We start from the raw sequence: 21,001 nt of genomic DNA on the forward strand, positions 1-21,001 counted from the left end.
TTTGGACAGTTGCTTTCTCCTCAACTTTTTTTCACATAAAATGAGTTTCACATTTAAAAGTAGTTTGTCTTCATTGCTTTGTTGTGAGTCTGTCAATTTAAATTTGTGGAATGTTCTAGACACTCATATCGGGAGCTGTGGTGGAGCAACTGGACTTCCTTCGTGTCAATGAAGCAGAGTGAGTCATTACTTTCACCGGGTGACGTCCCGTTGTTAACTCTCATCCTTGTATTCGCATCCACACTGGTGCAGTGATCCTCTAAAGTGTGTGTGTGTGGGTGTGCGTGCGTGCGTTAGGCGTTGCAAACCGAGACCGTACGGTTTGCATGTCACGGAACGGGGTAGTGGGCAACCGCACGGTGCCCACGGTTTCAAAAAAAAAAAAATAGTGACCACCGGCGGACGACGCTATTAAAATCCTACTACTTTTACAAGCATAAAACACAAAGACTACGTAGGATATTGAGTGTGGAAAGACCGATTTCTATCAGCCAACTGAAAGGCATAATGTAACAGCATGCGCCAGCTGACTAGGCTACAGTAGCCTAACAAGCAAGTGCAGGTCGGTCAGCAGCGTCACCCTGTCCCCCCTCGCTCTCCACGTTAGCGCAAGTGACTGTTCCCAGCCTTTATGCTGACCATTTTAAATTAAATGAACATGAATTTACAAACAATGACAGATTAGCAGAACAAAGTAGACTATGACTTACGTTACAGTAGCCTAGTGTAGGCTATATCCACGTGGCATTGAATGGGGATTCCGGACGGCAAAATGCGAGATAATTGAACATATCCATCAGATTCACTGCGCTGTCCTTAACTGCAATCAACTGTAGGCCTAATTATATGTAGCCAGTTAAACTCTGACGGACGGAAGGGGACTTTGTGCTGTTGCCTAGTTAACATTGATGTTTAACACTATAACAAAAATAAAATTTGACTGTTTTAAAAGGCTCAGCTTCACAGGAGTTTTGTGAAACATTCTTGTGCATACACTTCTAAAAAAAACCATCTTTTAAAATTATTTGTTACCTTAACTTTCACATTTTAACATAACATAACCCTATCACTTGTTCACTTAAAATTGAATTTGACTTCTGATTTTACTTCTATGCTCCTCACGGCCGGCAGTTTCATAATAGGAAGCAACTGATTCATAAGCGCAAAACTCGCAGAAAGCGGTATCAAAATAAAAGTCCAATTCGTTCTCAGTGTGTCATTAACCAAAATAGTCATACTGCACTGACCTAATGGTCCCATTACCTACAGGAGTGTAGCTGTTTTATTTTTACACGTCAAATGTGTTATAGCATGTAATATTTGAATATTTGTCAACTTAAAAGTTAGGACTTAGTTCTCCCTTTTTGTGAAATAAATGGAAGCATGTTAAAATCATTGATATCTTTCCTCTTTCAGTTGGGTTAAATGAAGTCAAATTCAACATACCCATGATAAGCTTACATTTTCATTCTAATTTTTATATAATACATTTTATTTAAAAAAAAAAAAAAACAGAACCGTACAAAACCGAAAACCGTGACCTTGAAACCGTGATATGGACCGAACCGTGACATTTGTGAACCGTACCACCCCTAGCGTGCGTGCATGCATGTGTGCGTGCGTGCGTGCGTGCGTGTGGGTATGTGTGTGTTGCAATATTTCAGAAAATTTCAGTTTTTCAGTTCTGGTTTATTCTAGGTGATTTGTATATTTTATTAGAATAGTTAGCCTGATCAGGGACTGAGGTTGCAAATTAGCTACCTAGCTATAAACCTTTTATGTATTGACATCTGCAAGCTGTATCATGGCCTTACCTTGTCATGTTTGTAATAATGTGCACTGCATTGTCCCTGTTAAATAAACTACAAATGAAAAATAAATAGTTGGGCTGTAACATTATACTTGTGCCTGAGAATATGTAATGCCTCCTTTTGTGCAGTCGCCATGGCCAAATGGAATTCCACTATTTAGCTTGAAGTTGTACATGTCCCGTAGGGGAGCTGCAATATTGTGAAAATCTTATTGTAATTCATGCACTCCGCTGTGTTGGGTCACAAAGTTTCCCTGAATGTTCACCATCGCCAGGGCTGAATTCAGTTCCTTTATTTAGTTTGAGGCTGTATCCTCGGAAACGTAGGCCTCTGAAATGCATGTACTCTCAGTGCTTTAAGTGGCAATAAATATGTACCAGTACTAAAAACAAACAAAAAATGTTGTAATGCCGTAGCCTATTATAACAACATGCTCCTGGACACGGAATTGTTTTCCGTGATGGACACAGAGAAGTGCTCTCTCTATAGGCTACTCCCACAGCTCTATGTTTCCACAGTCTTGTGTTTTCTCAGGATTTTTCTAATTTCAAATATTTTTTCAAAAAAAAAAAACATTTCCTACTGGCAGGTTAGGGTTAGGGATTGTTTTGGTATAGACACAGCTAGTTTTCTTTCATTCATTATATGAACTTGATAGCCTAGCAACCAACTGGAAAAGTTATTTCTCAAAAATATGTCTTTAATGACAGGTTAAGGTTAGGGAATGTTTTGGTCAGGGCACAACTTAAATTGCTATAGCATTATTTTGTTTAGGATTAGCATTTGGTATGTATTTTCTAATGATAGTTACACAGTGCTGTGGTAATTGCCTACAGAAAGCACTTCCGTGTGCCCACCACGGAAAACAATTCCGTGTCCAGGAGCATGGAAAACAATTCCGTGTCCAGGAGCACAGAATTTTGGCAAAATCCGTGCTCCTGGACACGGATTTTGTGTCCTTAACATCCGTGTCCAGGAGCACGGAATTTTTGGAGATCAGGCTGATTATAAACAGGTTCAACGTAAAAGGTCCAGGTACTCTAGAGGCTAAAATGGAGAAGGGTTGGTACTCCATACTGGTGTGTACTGACCCACTTAAATCACTGTGTACTCTGTTGTGTGGCATCAGGGAGTTGTATACCCAACAGGAGTGCTCCGGTCTTGTGAAGTGCTTATAGTAACGCATGCCCACTACTCTGTCTGGTGTAAGGATCCCTGAGTTCAGGAGCTTTGAGGAGCTGGAGATGCCCAAGCACTCCAAGGTGAAGCGACAGACCAGCACACCCAACGCCTCGGACCTGGAGCAGCAGCCTGAGATCAACATGGAGGAATGGAAGCAGAAGTCCACACAGGAGATCATGCAGAAGTTTTATGTAGGTGGCTATGTGGTCTTCCCTAGTACTTCTCTAGTTCTTTTCCTCTTTTCCCTTTTCTCTTCATGTGCTTCTTCTTTTTGTTTCTTCTTCTTCTTCTTCTTCTTCTTCTTCTTCTTCTTCTTCTTCTTCTTCTTCTTCTTCTTCTTCTTCTTCTTCTTCTTCTACCTCTTCTCCTGTCTTTCCTTCTTTCTGTTGTGAGAAAATGTTCAGATTAGCATATTTGTTTATGATACACATACAGACACATAATACAGCTTTGCCTATTATTATTCATACTGTTTTACACATTGTCTAACACCATTGAGCTGCTAGCTGCTAGCTTTGACCTCAATGTTGTGTATATTGGGGTTCTTTTCAACATGCTTTTGCTTTGTGCTGCACACAGGACTCTGACTGCCTGGCCAGTCAAGCCCAGTTGGCCAGCATTCTCATCCATAAGGAGGGGCCTCAGCTCCTGGCCAAGGATGGTAGGTGTCATAGAGATAATGTACCATATATTCAATAGGCAAGAGTGATATCAATCAATTAATCAATCAATCAAAATGTATTTACAGTATATTGCACATATATCCCAACTGCCTAGGAGACTGAAAGTGCGCACAACTACATATAAAAAACTATTAATACATGTATAATGCTAATACAAAAAAGATGACTAACTGTGAATGTCGACACACTCCTTTTTTGCCAAGTAAAAAAGCACTGGTCCTTATCTTGCTGCACTTTGCGAGGTGTTGGCTGGAAAGTTCTAAAAAGAGGAAGTTCATAACTACTACTATTAGTTCTCTAAATTGCAGATGTTATCATTAGTGACTTCAGCTAATTTTTGAAGTCACACCCTTTAAAAACAGGAACGCACACTGTTTGTATGTTGTTGCCATTATTCTGTTGTCAGAGCAACTATTTGTCTAGCCCAGAGACACAACACCAAACAAACAAAAAAAGATAACCAATCTCCACGTTGTTTTAGTCATGTAACTATGCCGATCGAAGCTGCCATTTTGGTCTGGAGTCACTTGAAACTGCATTTCCATTGGACAATTTCCTAAACAGAAAATAAGAGGTTGTATTTGTTCAAGGATAGCCAAGTCGCAGGACAATCAATATTAATCCAGTGAAAGAAAACGGATAGTCAAGCAGACTTGCTGACTTTTTTAGTGAAAAATATAATTTTATAATATGTGTGGTAACTATGTGGTTTTGACCTTTGGATCAGAGGGTTGCATGTTCAAAACCTACCCTGAGTAAAGCCATATTTCTTCCATGGTTGAAAAGTGTCCTTGTGCAAGGCACCTAACCCAATTGATCCAGGGCCTGCAGTCTACGGTATACTTTGTAACGTTTTTATCCAGAGCAACTTACAGTGACGTGTAATGCTATGTAATGTAAGTAAGAATATCCACCTGTGTTTGTCCTTGACCCCTGTGTGTCTGCAGCGACCCTGAAGGAGGAGCTAGAGCGGATCTACAGGAGAGCTGGAAGCAGGAAGCTTTGGTCAGACTTTCTCACCTTCCTTTCCTTATTTATATTTACCTTTTATTCTCTCACCTTCTCACAATAGTCTCACTGCCTAAGCAGTATCATGCATATGCACAAACTTACACTTTCTGTCAGTGCAGGAGTCTTTCTCTCTTTCTTTCTTCCAGTGCTGGAGTCACATAAATGACCTTGATTAACAGGCTAATAATCTAGTCAGATTAACACTATCTTTCTTAATACACTGTGTCCCAAAAGTTCATGCACCCCAATGGGCAACATTGTTGTCTGTTGCAACCCACAATGGGTTGCACCTGGACAGAAATATGTTGTGAGGTTTTTGAAATATGTCTTCTGTTTAAAGTATTTCTTCTTTTATATATTTCATCTGTTTGTGACAGGTCTCTATACATTTCTTGGTTTGTCAGGAAAACGTGTCACGGAGAGAACCTTTTTGTTGCCAGGATGACCAAACCAATGTAATGAGAAACTGCACTCTCAGAGTCTCAAGTCTGTGGTTAAGCCATTGCTTTGCGCAGGGCAATGGAAACTCCTGGGTTATCCTGAACTTTTAGGTCATCCACAGCACACCCTCTACCACCATAAATCACCTCCATCTGTGGTGACTTGTTGTGTCGTGCATGATTTTTGGGACACGGTATACAGGTTGGATCTTGATATTGGATCCATGAGGCAACATAATTACATATTTCTGCCAATATAGTGTGCTGTCATCTCTATCTGTCTGCTACCGTTGATTGATATCTCACCCACGCACACACTTCCCCAAACCCCCTACTCTCTTGTGTAGGCTGGCGGTACGCTACACTGCAGCCGTAACCGGGAAGTTTGCCAGCTCTATAGCTCCCCATATCACCACTTTATTGGTCCATGGCAAGCAGGTAAACCGTAAGCGAGGGCATTGCCCATTGGGTCACTGCATGCCTCGGGCATCCTCTAACACTCAGACTCTCTTAGGGAGCTCTGAGGCAAGTAGGTCTTCCATTAATCAGGCAAGTGCCAGCTTCACTCACCTCTCCATACTGGCAGCCATCTTGAAGAGCGCTTACCTTGTCCTGTACGTTAACTTGTTTTTCCCTCCCCACTCCGTCCTTCTTGCTCACGTGAGTCTGTCTACCTGTCACTGGTCACAGTTTTTCCTCATGTATCTGTTTATTTGTTTATTTATTTTCTTGTTTAGACATGTATTTGTTTGTTCCAAAAGCTTTTTTTATTTATCTGTTTTGTTCAGGAAGCTGTTGGACCAAAGGATTCCTAGTTTACTGTAATTGTAACGATGAATAACATTACTCAATATTGGAAACCCCTCTCAACTATGTATTTTTAATGTGAATTTGGTGCTACACTAAGTTAACTTGAAATAGATGGCATTACTGAAATGGTGCTTGATTTTAATGCCCGCAACAAGAAATAGATCTTGGGGTAAAGAATTGATGGTTGTTGTTATTGTTATTGTTTTTGTTGTTTTGTCGTTGTTGTTGTTGTCATTGTTGTTGTTGTTGTTGTTGTTTCTAGTATTCCACCCTATCCTTCCTTACTCTCATACATGTGATATTTAGACATGTGTGTGACAACTGGTGTACCAGTCTCTAGAGACAGTCACAGTGTGCTATTTTGGAGTCACACAGCAAAAACATTGCAGGATGACACTGAATATTTGATTTTAACATCCACACAATCCCAAAAACAGGGAGAGGTTCCTACCCAGTCTATTGCAACCTCTAAAATGTTAACGTATGGTTATACTAGCCATACACAAGCATTCTACAGGTATGCACCGCACCTGTATAGAGTTTATTTTGGGATTGGCTGATGGACTTCGCTGCAAACATGCTACAGCTTGGTCATTTACTCTTATATGATGTCTTCAAAAGCGTTTTTACATTTGATGTCTTGTCATTTTTGTTCCTTTTGAAAACCAAATAGAAAGAAATTTAGATACTAGTGAGACGGTGGAAACCTTTTGGTCCAGCAGCCATTATGCTTTATTTATTTTGGTAAGGTAAGGTACATTTTTGTGAGTTTGTGTTGTGCTGTTCACTTTACTTGGCTCCTCACAGCTCCTCCTGTGTTGTTGTTGTCGTCGTCGTCATCGTCACGCGTGTGCAGCTGTGAATTAGTATGCCAAAAGGTCCACTTAATGATTTTCTCTTTCCCTCACAGGATTTCCATTTGTTAAACAGAAAAAAATACAATTCCAGAAGGCCATTCATGCAGATCATAAAATTAGTGAACATTAAAATATGTCCACCACCACAGACCCATTTAAGAGAGACAATATTTATGGTGGCGGGAAAAAATTAATTGCCCAAGTCAGGGAACAGTGACTCTCAGCAGCTTCGCGTATTCCCTGAACAGTTTTATCATTCTCGAAACGCAGTCCCCCTTCTCCTGATAGGTGCTGCCTGCATCCTTCTGGGAAGGAGACCTGGAATACTAATGACTTGTCTCTGTCTGGGGGGAACGCGGGTGTTCGTTTGCAGCTGTCCCCTATTTAGATCTTTATTCAAATGAGCTCTACCGCTGTCAGTGGAGGGGGGAGAAGTTTTATCAGGATAGTTCTTGAGGGAGTGGGATTTTCTCTCTCTCTCTCTCTCTCTCTCTCTCTCTCTCTCTCTCTCTCTCTCTCTCTCTCTCTCTCTCTCTCCATCTCTCACTCTCTCACTCTCTCTCTCTGAGTCTTATTTACGTTCAGTTACTGTCAAAGGTTCATTTTTTTCTTTTTTGTGTGAAAGCAGTGATACAATCATCTGTCGCAAGTCCACAGTATATTGCTTCAGGCCAGTCTGATATCTCACCTTCTGAAGATGTGACAAAATCTTACCAGATAAAAACTGTAATGACACAAAAAACACCCTCGCATGAAAGTGTCAGATAAGAAGCCTATCATATATGTCCTAATTTTGTTCAATTATTGAATTCTGAAAATTCTCTCTGCTACACAAAGCTTCATATATCCAAATGCAATACAGGTACAAACACATTATATTAGCAGACCTGATGTAATGTCAATTTGCTGAACGTCATTTCACTTCATTTGGCTTTTTTGTCTAACATTCCTTGCCCCTAGGTAGCCGGCCTGTTAGTGGTGGTGGTGGTGTGATTGTATCTATGTGTGTGTGTTTGTTCACCAGGTCTGTTGTGCGACTCGCGGCCAGTCTCTTATCTAAACTAGTGGACAGCCTTGCCCCAAGTATTACTAGCATTTTAGTGCATAGCAAACAGGTAAGTACACACCAGTCAGAACGAGGCACATGCTTTTCAATTGACCTGAATGAAATTCCATATGTGTTTTGAAGATAATGGGCTGTACAAAATGGTTATCTCTAGGTATTTTAATGTTCACTGATTATATCTACGAAATAGGGCTTTGAAATAAATTGAAAAATGATGCGCCTCAAGATCGATCTGAATGTAGAATTTACTGGCTCCAGGCTCCTATTGGCGAATAGGAGATGGCTGTGTGCCATGGCATGCTTCATATCACACTGCTCACTCATTATGCTTTAGCACTGCAGCTAAGCTATCTAGGCTAAGCTACACTTTTGCTATTGCCATTGCTCATGTGTGGTGGTGGTGCTACTGCTAACAAGTTTGTGTTGATATTTTTTCAATGGCATTACTATGGGAAAATGAAGCAGCTCAAATTTAACCAGGTTACTGACTGTTTAAAACCATTTTAAGGTTACTCACCCCTACAGCAAACGCCGACAGTTACCCCCTCCAACCTGTTTTTTCCCCTCAATCTTCCCTTTTGCCAACAACAAATACCCACCCACCCACTCCCTTGTGTGCCCCGCAAGTTTTATTGTCTCATTATCGCTAAGAACCTGCCGCCATGAAATCTGCATATAGATGGCATCCCAGGTGGGTGATTGCAAGGTGGTTGATTTGGAGGTCTAGAGAGGTCATCAGCTGAATAAAACAATGAAACGGCAGACCGCCTTGTGTGAAATTGCAGGGCGTTTTTTCATTATTATTGTTATTACTATTATTTAGTTTTTTAGAGCTCTTCATATTGTTTATCATCCCCTAGCGCCTTCAGCAGCCTCCATTACAGAATAGACTACTGTTTACTTACAGGCTCTTCATGGCTGTAATATGTCCCACACGCGCACACACACACAAAACACACGTCACACACACAGGCACGCACACCATGACTGTTATAGGTCCTAGGAAGATTGTTCTGTTTGACTTAAGAAGACGGACCACATTATACAGCAGTACACATGGCCAAGAGCAAGTACACAAGAGCTTGGCTTCTCTGCATATTGATGAACAAAGTCTTCCTGTGTAGTGCAGCAGAACGAGTAATGTTTTCCTCACATATCTAATGAACAAAGTCTTCTGTAGTTCAACAGAACGAGTCATGTACTCCTCCTCATATACGGTATCTGCTTCCGAGATAGACTGAGTAGATGTTTGTGTCCTCTGGGAGTTGCGTGTCCTCAGCTGAACTATGCAGAGTAGTAAATAGAGTTAGCAGTCAATGGGGTTGTGAGTAATGGGTCAATTGTGTACATATATTGATTGCAGTCCTTCTCTGGCTGAATTCCTGAGTCATACAGTGGGCCATTGCTGTTTTTAGGATGAAGATTCAAATGGATTTTGTTAGCTTGTTCAATTTCGGCACTGACAATTGCTGACATTGACATTAAACATTGGCATTGAGCTCTTGTTCCAAGATACAGTCTGGAGACCCCTGTAAATGTTACATTTGAACTTCCATCAGTACAAAGTACATTGACTGAAGTACCATCGGAATGAATAATAATGTGCTAAATCCTGACATTCATGTTTTAGGAGATCAACATTGCTCTAAAACCACTGTAAATACAATGTTCAGTGAAGGCAATGTACTTATACAAGTTCAGAGGCAATCATCACAACATTATAGTGTGTTGAATGTTAACGCCTTCATGTTTGAAAAGATAGGCCACAGTCCTCATACTACTGTTAATACAATGTTCAGTGAACATACTGATACAAGTTCAGAGTAAACAATCATCTCTTTGTTCCCTCTTGTGTGGTGGTGGTGGTGGTGGTCGTTCCTATGGTGATGGACCTTACTTCCTTGCCCGCCTCATGCCAGGTCACGCTGGGCCTGTTTGGCCACGAGGAGGAGGTGATCACCAACCCTCTGTCCCCCGGCGTGATCAAGGGCATCATCTACAGCAAGTGCGGCCAGGAGCGCGAGGCCGTGCTGCAGCAGGAGCTGGTCATCCACATCGGATGGATCATCTCCAACAACCCAGAGCTCTTCAGCGGCATGCTCAAGATGCGCATCGGGTATGTCTAAGAAAACTGCTCCATACACATTGGGTGCATCTAAGAAAACTGCTCCATACACATTGGGTGCATCTAAGAAAACCGCTCCATACACATTGTGTACGTCTAGAATCAAATACAGTAGGCACACATCTCCTCATTTTGCATTGATCAAGAATCATAGTGGGTATGCCTTAAGATCACATAGACACACACACATCTTCTCATGCTCAAGATATTCATCGGGTGTGTCTTAGTGTCCCGATAGGGATTTTACAGCTCTCCTCATACACTGCTGCATTGGTCAAGATACACATCAGGTATGTCTTAATATCCAAGACTGATGGGGGAGGGGGACTACAGGTTACAGATGTCCTCGCATTACATTGGTCAAACTATGCTTTGGGTATGTCTTAGCAGCTAACTTAAAGTTGATGGGAAAGGGGGGGGGGTTAGAGGTCTTATGGCATTGCAGTGGTCAAGATAAACGCATGGAGCATGTCTTAACATCCCAAGGTGATGAAAGAGAGGAAGTGCACACGGGTCAAAGACGTCTTGGTCATTCAGTGTTACGGACACCTTCCGCCGACTGTAACTGCAAAAAAACACGATTTTAAAATTGTTTCAAGTGAATGGATGACAGCCGAGGCTTTCATGAATTCCCTGTAACAATAAATAAATAAAAAGAGTCATGTTTTTTACAGTTAGCAGAAGGCATCCGTTACACTGAATGACAATGCCATTTTGCACATCTTTGACCCACACGTCTGCTCAAATTACATTGACCAAGATAAGCGTCGGATATGTCTTAGCTTCCCTAGCTGATGTTGGGAAGGAGAGGTACTGTTGTATTGGGTTTTTGCAGGTCTCCTGGTATTGCACTGGTTAAGATAGACATCAGATATGGACAACTCCTTAGCCATCCTGAGGCTATGGGGAATAGCCTAGTGTGTTTTTACAAGTCCCCCTGGAACTGTGTTCCTCGAGATCTGTGTCTGGTATGTGGGCGACTTGTAAACACCCTGAGTCTATGAGAATACATTATTGTTTTTTACATGTCTCCTATTCTGTGTCAATGTTTGAAAAGCAATAGCAGAGTGTTTTTATAGGTTTCACTTTAACTGAATTATTTATTATGTTTGTGGGTAATGTTAGAACAGCACCAAGGGTTTTTTTTTTTCAAACACAGAATGATCATTTGACATTGTTTTCAGGATTCATTAACTCGTAATGGGGTGAACAGAATTTCCAAATGTATGGTGGACCCTCCCCGGGTTATAACCACACTAAGCAGTTTGTAAGTTGTGAGGGAGCAGTTCTGTTTCTAATTTGTAGAGCAACCGAAGAGGGGAAAATGTAATTTAATTTTCTGGTGTTAGTTCATGAGCATAGTTTATGTAAATGTTGTGCAAGCACGCGTTTCCATACATAGTTTAGGTACACAGTGCAATGTTGACACACCCGCAAGGGTTCGAGAACCCTGTTAACCATCTGCCCCCTAGATGATAACTCCTGTATCGTTCGTAGTGCTGTAGCTTTTCTAAAGAAAGTATGTGCACTCGTTTACACACGGTTATGCATTTACTAATTAAGTCACACAGCAAGCATCCCCCGGACTGTAGTTGAATTCCAAAAAGCTGTAAGCCACTGGCCTTTCTCTCTCAGTTTGAAGAGATCCAGAAGAAACCCAGTTGCTTTGTGGATAACATTACCTGGAGGATCTGTAATGTTACCAACTGGGTCAATGACCTTTTTTTTGGGGCTCCAGTGATACAACCTCAGCTAATGCCCATAAAGTAGTATTTGGTAATGCCTCTTAGATAATTTACACACAAAAAATACATACAATAGTGGCATTAGCTGTGATTGCACCACCCTAACGCCAGTACTACTAAAACGGCATTGACCCAAATACTGTATCGTATTGCCTTCAGGTGGATCGTTCAAGCCATGAAGCACGAGCTGAAGATCCGTGCCAGTGACATGCAGGTCCAGGACATCTACCAGATGTCCCCAAGTGACATCAAGCAGCTGCTCATGGACGTCCTCCAGTCCCAGCACACCAGCAGGTACAATCACTCCACACGCCCATTTGTTATTGTACAGGACTGTAAAAATGAATTTGCCATTGTTTGGGACAAATGAAGCTCTCTGATTCTGATTTTAACTCTTGGAGGGTATCGGCTGTTCCTGAAGTACCAAGGCTAGACTTGCTGCTCCTCCTGAACTACCAAGATCAGAGTGTGTGTGTGTGTGTGTGTGTGTGTGTGTGTGTGTGTGTGTGTGTGTGTGTGTGTGTGTGTGTGTGTGTGTGTGTGTGTGTGTGTGTGTGTGTGTGTGTGTGTGTGTGTTTGCGCCTATATTTGTGTCCGTTCCTACGTGTGTGCACACCAGCCAGTAAAGAAGAGTCACTCATACTAGACGAGGCCCATAGATATGAACACTAGATAAAGCATTAACCACATCTTTGTGTTAGAACAAATGTCCCAAGTCAGATCACTTGGAGCAAGCAAGGGGAACTTATGGACTAGTATGCAATAATGTACTTCTATTGCATATTTAGAAGTGAAATAAAAGTGCTACCCAAGTGCAGTGAAACGTTCAGATCATCGCCAGTGTATGGTCTGACTGTGACCGAAACATTTGCACACTTTTTATTCATTTTCTAAATATGCAATAAAGGCACACTATTGCGTCGGCATTAAGGTGTGCGAGTTCCCCTTGCTCGTTCCTAGTTCACCCATATGCGCCCATCAGGCATCAAGTCCAATGGCGCAGTACCTCCATTGGGAACTATGTCAAGTCAGATCGCTGCCATTTATTCCCAGTACTGTATATTGCTGCGCTCAATCGGTGACAATGCGATACAATACAGGCATTATTCTGTCGGTGCAGATAACATCTATGGAGAATATCAATGTAGCGTCCCAAGAGGGTGGCCCCAGGGTTAGGCCAGGCCAAAAGGCTGAGCACGGCATCTAGTGTTCATATCTATGGAGGTCTATGTGCTGCATCTGCTGTCAATGTTGCCAAATTACCTAGACTATTACCTGAACTTGTTGAGTAATTGTGTCTCTGTGTGTGTGTGTGTGTGTGTCCGTGCATGCATGTATGTGTGCATGTCCATGCATGTGTGTGTCTGTGTGTGTGTCCATGTGTGCGTGTGTGTGTGTGTGTGCATGTCTGCGTCCATGTGTATGTGTGCCCCTGCATATGTGCGTGCACATGTGGATGTACACCCGTGTGTGTGTGTGCGCCCATGTGTGTGTGCACCCATGTGTGTTGGCCCCCATGCGCTTGTGTGTATGTCCGTGTATGTGTGCTTGCGTGCGTCCCCATACCTGTGTGCGTCTGTCCCCATACGTGTGTGTGTGTGTGTGTGTGCCACAATCCATCTGTAGGTCATGGCTGCACAGACGGCAGATCGACGGCTCCCTCAACCGCACCCCACCGGGCTTCTACGACCGCGTATGGCAGATCCTGGAGAGGACTCATGGTGGCATCATGGTGGCCGGAGACAATCTGCCACAGGTAAATAATGAGCTATCAGAACTGCTTGTCATTACAGTTCCCCATGTCCTTCGCTGTGGCTTGTAGCCTCTTGCGTCTGTGGAGAAAACAATTAAGTTTCCCTGCTGTCAACCTAGCCAGAGCTACTTTTGGGGGCATTCTCCCCATTCAACATTCCAATTGCAAAATGAGATAATGACTTTTTGAAATCTGCTTTTCCAAGATATTTAATAAAAGTTTGGTCACCAATGATTCTTACCGTACACGAGGCCACAAACAACAGTAAAGGATGTGAGGAACTATAACGACTCGTACCCTTTGTGTCTGCTCTAACATGTTGTGCTCCCTCCACACTGATCTCTAATGCTGTACACATGAACACAAATGTACTCATAACATATGCTTTTAAAAGTGTGCAAGTCAGTAGAATATGTTAACTGATAAATACAAATCAACAGTATGAAAATAAGATTTGAGCGTGTTTTCTCAGCAGTGTTCATGTTAAGCTGCAATTCATGCCTGATGAGGTTTTGAAGATATTACTATCAATGTATTATTTGTTAGTATTAATTTATATAGTTGGGTAAACTGTGTGTGATATGAGGTTTGGATCAGCTATGGTTTGAAGGACCTGAAATTGTGGGGTTTTTTCAGCAACCCACCCTGTCGGACATGACCATGTATGAGATGAACTTCTCCTTGCTTGTGGAAGACATGCTGAGAAACATTGTGTTGCCTGAATACAGGCAGATTATCGTTGAGGTAAGAACACATTTTTTTTCACAATATGATCAAACCATTTTGAAATCCTTTTATTATGCTAATTTAAACCATGCTGTGCGGGAGCGGCATTCTGTACAGCACAAAACTGCAGACCAGCTGCAGCATCAATGCATATTTACCTTCAACAGTTTCTGCAGTTTTATATATATTTTTGACCCATCAGGTCTTAATGGGTTAATGTAATTAAATTACCGGTATCCATTAAATAATCCATTACAATATTGTGTGTTAAAGAATGAAAGGCTTTGTTTTGGAAAAGTTTGACAACTATTGACAATGTTTTTTTTCTACAGCTCCTCATGGTTGTGTCCATTGTACTGGAGAGAAACCCAGAGCTGGAGTTTCAGGAGACTGTGGATTTGGATCGCTTGGTCAAAGAGGCATTCAGTGACTTCCAGCGTGACCACAGCAAGACTGATGGAGTAGAAAAGAAGGTGGGTGAATATTTGGCAAATTATGCCATACAAAGAAACAGTTCCTAGGTGGAAAGGGTTTCTTAAAATGTTTTTTACATTTTTTTTGTGAAATCTACAGTACTCTAAATTTTAGTCAGGACACCCACCTACTCTATATTCTATAATCTATACTATTCTATTCTATTCTATACTCTATAATCTATATTTTCTATTTCACTATCATTCATTGATGGAGACTAGGACTGCCAAACCAAATTGCTCATTGTGATGAAACAAATAAAGGTGGGCCGATGGGACGATTCCACTCCCATTTCCAGCATAAGCCCATATTGGATTTTGCATTGGTCCTCTTCAATATTTTTTTTCCTGTCAACGTGTCTGTGTCCTGCAGGTTAACATGGAGGCCTTCTACAACACCCCAGCCCTGGGCAAGAGAGGCACCTCCAGTTACCTGACCAAGGCCGTCATGATCCAGCTCCTTCAGGGCGAGCTCAGGCCAAGCAAGGATGACCCTTGTTCCGTCAGCTAAACATGCGTTTGCACACACACACACACACACACACACACACACACACACACACACACACACACACACACACACACACACACACACACACACACACACACACACACACACACACACACACACACACACACACACACACACACACACACACAGAGGAGTAGGCTTCCTTCATGCACACACACACACACACACACACACACACACACACACACACACACACACACACACACACACACATGCAGTTTACTCATGTACGCACGCACACACACACTCCCACGGGCATAGGCTTACTACACTCATACACACAACAACAACCACACTGGGTGATTCCTGTACTGTAGTTGGCTATAGGCCTGTTAGCCTGTTAGTCTGTTTTGTGTGATTTACAAACAGGCCTTCAGTCGGTTGGCTGGCTACTACTAATCTTTTAGAAACTCCATGTAATAACCTCAAGAAGCACCAGCAGAGTTTGTTGTGTCAAGAGAGAATACAGGTCACATCGATTCATTGTTACTGGGGTCATTGACGTTTTTTAGTAGCAGATGTCAGGTGGCACAATATGGTTATATTATCTATACAGCTACTGCTACTTGTGTAATAAATAAATAAATAAATAAATAAAAGTAGAAACCATTCATATGCTTTTAAGGCAATCCAGTGAAAGCAAAAAAAAACATTTAGTGGCATTGTGGTTGCAACATCCTGATGTCTGCTACTAAACAAACGTCAATGACCCACTAAAAGCTGAAAAGGAGAATGTATTTGTTTAATAGAAAGCATTTGCCTACTAGACCCTGCATGTTGTTGCCTTGTAGGGCACAAAATGTGGAATATTGTTTGTAATGTCAAAGTGAAGTCAACAGTTTAACCAACTGTCTTAGCATGAACCTTTGTCACTGTTTGCATTTATTTTTGAAAATTCACTGTGATAGATCATGTATTAATCCGAACATACCTTTAAAACAGTATATCACTGTTTTCAGAGATTCAGATGAATGTTTACGGTTAGGTATTTCTAGCATGTGTAAAAGATGACTATCCTTTGCTTCTGGAATTTGCTTTCCAGTAGCAATGTTTTCAATGTCAACCATCAGAACATCTGTCCTGTTTGAGAGAAGAATAAACTATCATTATCAGTAATGCTTAATGTCCTTTTCTTGTGGCAATAAGTCATTTTTATGTTTGCAGATAATCGTTCAGCATTCACACACACACACACACCAGGCCACTAATATAATGTTGATTGAAGCACATCATATCTCACAATGCAGATCCCAATATTCAGCCTGTTGTCAAGGACATGGGGGAAGACACACATGGTTTAGATTAGCATTGTTTAATGTGACTGTTTTACCGTCGACTATATGACCAGTAGATGGCATAATTGTTTCGCAGCATGGATGTGCTGTAGGGTTTTAATGACTCATATGTGTCAATTATTGATTGAACATTTCACTTTCAAACTTCATCTATTACCACAGCATTACTTTATATGTTATCAGGTTCACTGAAACGCCATTGGGCTATATTGGATTAATGGTTTTGAAAGAATCATTCTTTCCTTTTTTTAATCAAACACTGGAAAGAAATGAGCACATTCAGTCCTCCCCATCTCTTTAATGAAGGTGATCTGAACTCCATCTCTGTTCATTGCCTCTGCAAGTAAGGCTGCTCCATAAAACTTAATTGTGTATCTCTACTTTTCAGTGGAGTTGTGGGTTTAATAGGCAATTTATCTCTCTAGCTTCCACCCGTCAGGTCATCCTCCTCTTCCTTCCTCTTTACCCCCCATGATGCTCTTCATTCTTTTTTCTGTTGCTCAACCTACCACGCCCACACTCATTCTCTCAAAATGTGGGGTCCATTGCTCGAGTATTAGCCTTATTGTCTGTGCCTGTATTATGTAGACACTTTGATTATGGTTTGGTTATTGGCCAGGGTAATGATAGTGGCTCTCACTCATGAGGGTGATGGGAAATTTTGAGGCTGTTTTTTTGCTAACCGTTTTTGCATTTTAGACAGTAGGATAGGTAATCTAATAGTGTGCAGTAGGGGGGTCAAAGCACAGAGAAATTAGCCACATCAATATGGTGGCTTTGATGGTTTATGCTTTAAGTAAAGAGACTTTCGAAAAATTGATCATCAAAACTGATGTCTCTATTTATACTGTATGTAACCTCCATACTGTAGATGCTTTGTAAAATATAAAATAGAACTTACCTTGAAGGACAACACCGGAGCAGCACAGATGTATTTCTTTGTGTTTTTATTCAAGTGCACAACATGACTAACGTTTCGATGGTTAGACCATCTTCATCAGAGTCCATGAAGATGGTCTAACCATCGAAACGTTAGTCATGTTGTGCACTTGAATAAAAACACAAAGAAATACATCTGTGCTGCTCCGGTGTTGTCCTTCAAGTGAAGATTTCCTGCCTCTCTCCCGTCGATGCACCAGATGATAAAGCAGAAGCGCGAGGAACTACCCTTTTGTTTATAAAATAGAACTTACTTACCTTTTTTATATTCTCTAATACTTGCATTATTTGAACTCACTATTTGTGTTCAGCCACATTTCAATTATTCCAGTCTACTATTTTTACATATTCTAAATAAATACATGACTCTCATACCACAAGTGTCACAACAGCGGTATCAAAAATAAAAAAGTTGGAAATGGGGGATATGTAAGTGTAAATTCCGTTTCAAAATGCGGTTATTTCCTGGTGAGGTATATCTGCATTTACATTCTGTGCTCATACATCAACGTGTGCTCGTCTGAAGACAGAGATGGACCAGCTACAGAACAGCTCCAACTCTACCCACCTCCCCTCAGGACAGCTGGTAAGCGTTGGCTTGCGGGGGCTTTGCTCCGTCATCAGAGTCCTGTGAAACATCATGGTTGTGGCAGTCCTGGTCCGTCACTTCCAGAAGGAGAAATTCACCCTGCACCTCATGCTGAACCTGGCAGTGTGTGACATCCTGTCCATGCTCACATTGCCCGTGTGGATCCTCAACCTTCTGCTGGGCTGGTCCATGGACCTTGTGCTCTGCAAGTTCTTCTGCTTCGTCACCTACAGTACATCTGTCTGTACGGCAGCCTGCTGACCGTGTCCTTGATGAGTGTTCAGCGTTACCTGCTGGTGTTATACCGGCCCCGCTGGGACAAGCTGGGCAGGAAAGGGGAGAGGCTGCTGCTGTTGTTCCTCTGGGTCGTGTCCGGGGTCCTCTCCATCCCTGCCGTGGTCACCTATCACGTCGTCGGAGACGAGGACGGTTCCAATAGGAAGTGTCAGCAAGTTCCAAGCTCGGAAGCTCAAAAGGTGGCGGCTCTTCTGTCTGAAACCGTGCTGGGGTTCGTTATACCATTCGGCGTCACTGGCACCTGCTACTTCTGCCTGAACAAGAAGGTCCAGCAGAAGACGGTGGTGTCATCCCAGAAGCTGACCAAACTGGTGAGCCTCATTGTGGTGACTTTTTTCATGTGTTGGATACCTTACCACATCGTCAACGTGCTGACCATCTTCACCCCATTAGAACCTGGCTTACATCTGCATCGCCTGCCTTATGATGGCGCCAGGCGTGTTGCTCAAGGCATCGCTTTCATAAACAGCTGCGTGAATCCATTTCTCTACGCGTTTCACTACAGGGCTCTGCGTCTAACTGATGATCGGCCAAGTAAAAGAAACACCACCAAAAATTCAACCAATCTCTCAGATCGTGTCACAGAAACGGATGTTCGTGTAATATGACATAGAGATCTTTATACCGGTAGGCTACTGTGTGATTTTTTTGGGTTTTTTTGCAGTGCTTGGCTACTATATATTACATTGTACATGTTGTTCAATTGGCAAGACCAGGTGTGTGCTGGGGCTGTCAGCAATGTCTCATGGTGGAAAGCAATACCCGCTCACCCACAACAACCTACGAATTAACAATATCCTATGCATGCATATTCAAAAGCAAGGGTGAGGTTAGTGGTTTTACTGTAGTGTTAGTTTTCTGCTGTAGCGATTGTTAAGTAGCCTAAGTTGCATACAGAGAGCTTGAAGTCACAAAAATAGAGACATTTAAATTAGTCTTCATGATCATAGTCATAATTGTAGAACCTACTACAGATTATTCTGAAAAATCTTTTGAATTGTATTGAATTGAATCACTAGGTGGCACTAAAATGCAATATATCAATGATTCTTGTCTTTAAAAATATATATCTGATGGTGGTGATGGGACACATTTTGAGCAATCAGAAAATAATGATAAATACTGACCATGTGGAGGGTGATAAACCATCTGCTAGTAGCTCACTTTGCCTGAGAAAACAGAAAGATTAGGTCTTTAAAGAATAAACATTGTGTTGAGCCCAGAGTCAAACAGTCCCAGGTTTTTAAATAATAATATAATATAATAATATATTTAAATAATATAATATGTACATTTGTACTTGTCATTTAGGCCTTCTGTACATTTGTACTTGTCTTGGCACTTGCCCCAATAAAGCTGAAATCATGGGCGTTTTTAGACAGGGGCCAGGGTGGGCCTGGGCCCCTGTAGGATTGGTCCAGGCCCCCCCTAGGGCCCCTGCGCCAGCCAATAATAATAATAATAATAAAAATGTCTAACAGCAACGTGCATTGACGGATTCCAAGTGCAACACACACAGGAAGGGACTAGGAGGGTCAGTTGTGCAGGCACAGGCACAGAGGGGGTACAGAATTGGGTCCTAGTGACATCACACATGTTGGGTAGGGGGGCCTTCGTCAATACTTTGCCCCCAGGCTCGGATGAGGTACTGCCACTGGCCCTGCACGCACTCCACCCTATTCGCGAGATGTTCCACCTGCTGCAAGCAGCTACCTGCAGACTTGTGAGCTAGAAAATGTGCAGATCCAATTGTCATCAAGAAAACTGTGATACACATTTTTTTTTTCAAAACCGCCCATCCCTAGTTTGTATGTTCTTGCCATTATATTTTTTCCATAATAATAATAATTGGTATAGCACATGTCAAACAAGGCATGCAGCTCATTGTGATTTAACAGTTAGATTAAATATGAAATTGGTAAGTTGGTTAACCCATTGATGCCAAATACTGTGCCAAATACTATCATTGACCGTAGTGCCAGGAGCTGCATGATGTAGCTTTAGGCTAATGAAATTCAACATTTTTGTTTGTATGTTAGAGCTGAATGAATGGGTGATAATGCAAAATGAAGCAGCTTTTAATTCAATTAATTACATGCTTAGTATGTGCTTCCGATGCTGAAGCATGTGTTTTTGCAGGGTTTTTAGGCAACACTGGGTTTAGAAAAAGGCCAATATTTTGGCAAAAGTATGGTCGAAGAATATAAGGTACATGGGCCCCCCTCAAAACATGTGGGCCCCTGTCAGGCCCCTGTGGTAATTTTGGGCTAAAAACGCCACTGGTTGAAAACTATACCTTCAACATCTGAATATGCTCCAGTGACCTTCTTTCTTTTTCAGAATCAGCCATATTTGTTCCAGTTTTCTGTATTCCAAAGTCAACTGTCATGTACTGATGATGACATCAGCATGTCAGAACACCCAGGCCCTGGCTGTAATGTTCACTACAGTTTGCAAGTGGGTAACATCACTTGTTTGTGGCAGATTAGCATCTGGTTTCAGAGGAAAAATCCCTATGGCATGCATTCTAACCATGCATTCTAGGTCTGGCTTTATACAGATGCCAGAGTGGTTGAGGGGCAGGGTTGATGTGAACAAGCACAATAACACTCTGACCATCTCCAACCTCACAGCATGGTGTTCACATGGAAAAGATTCAGGCTGAGG

General features: G+C 41.9%; 1 protein-coding gene across 3 annotated transcripts in view; it reads left to right on the forward strand.

Annotated features, from left to right (window-relative positions):
- Positions 1–16,326, forward strand: part of phkb (phosphorylase kinase, beta) — a 124,377-nt gene extending 108,051 nt beyond the window's left edge. For 2 of the 3 annotated variants that reach the window (XM_063188445.1, XM_063188444.1), the window contains 11 exons: positions 120–178; positions 3,022–3,184; positions 3,573–3,654; positions 4,624–4,681; positions 5,475–5,565; positions 9,780–9,976; positions 11,890–12,024; positions 13,357–13,486; positions 14,120–14,227; positions 14,542–14,682; positions 15,056–16,326. In XM_063188445.1, the coding sequence (XP_063044515.1) occupies positions 120–178; positions 3,022–3,184; positions 3,573–3,654; positions 4,624–4,681; positions 5,475–5,565; positions 9,780–9,976; positions 11,890–12,024; positions 13,357–13,486; positions 14,120–14,227; positions 14,542–14,682; positions 15,056–15,193 (1,302 nt within the window). In that variant the 3' untranslated portion in view covers positions 15,194–16,326. Of the gene's footprint in view, positions 1–119; positions 179–3,021; positions 3,185–3,572; positions 3,655–4,623; positions 4,682–5,474; positions 5,566–7,818; positions 7,910–9,779; positions 9,977–11,889; positions 12,025–13,356; positions 13,487–14,119; positions 14,228–14,541; positions 14,683–15,055 lie in introns of all 3 variants that reach the window. The other variant, XM_063188443.1, reaches the window with a different exon arrangement.
- Positions 16,327–21,001: the final 4,675 nt, after the last annotated feature.

This window comes from Engraulis encrasicolus, chromosome 22 (assembly GCF_034702125.1).
Source record: "Engraulis encrasicolus isolate BLACKSEA-1 chromosome 22, IST_EnEncr_1.0, whole genome shotgun sequence".
Taxonomy (NCBI): domain Eukaryota; kingdom Metazoa; phylum Chordata; class Actinopteri; order Clupeiformes; family Engraulidae; genus Engraulis; species Engraulis encrasicolus.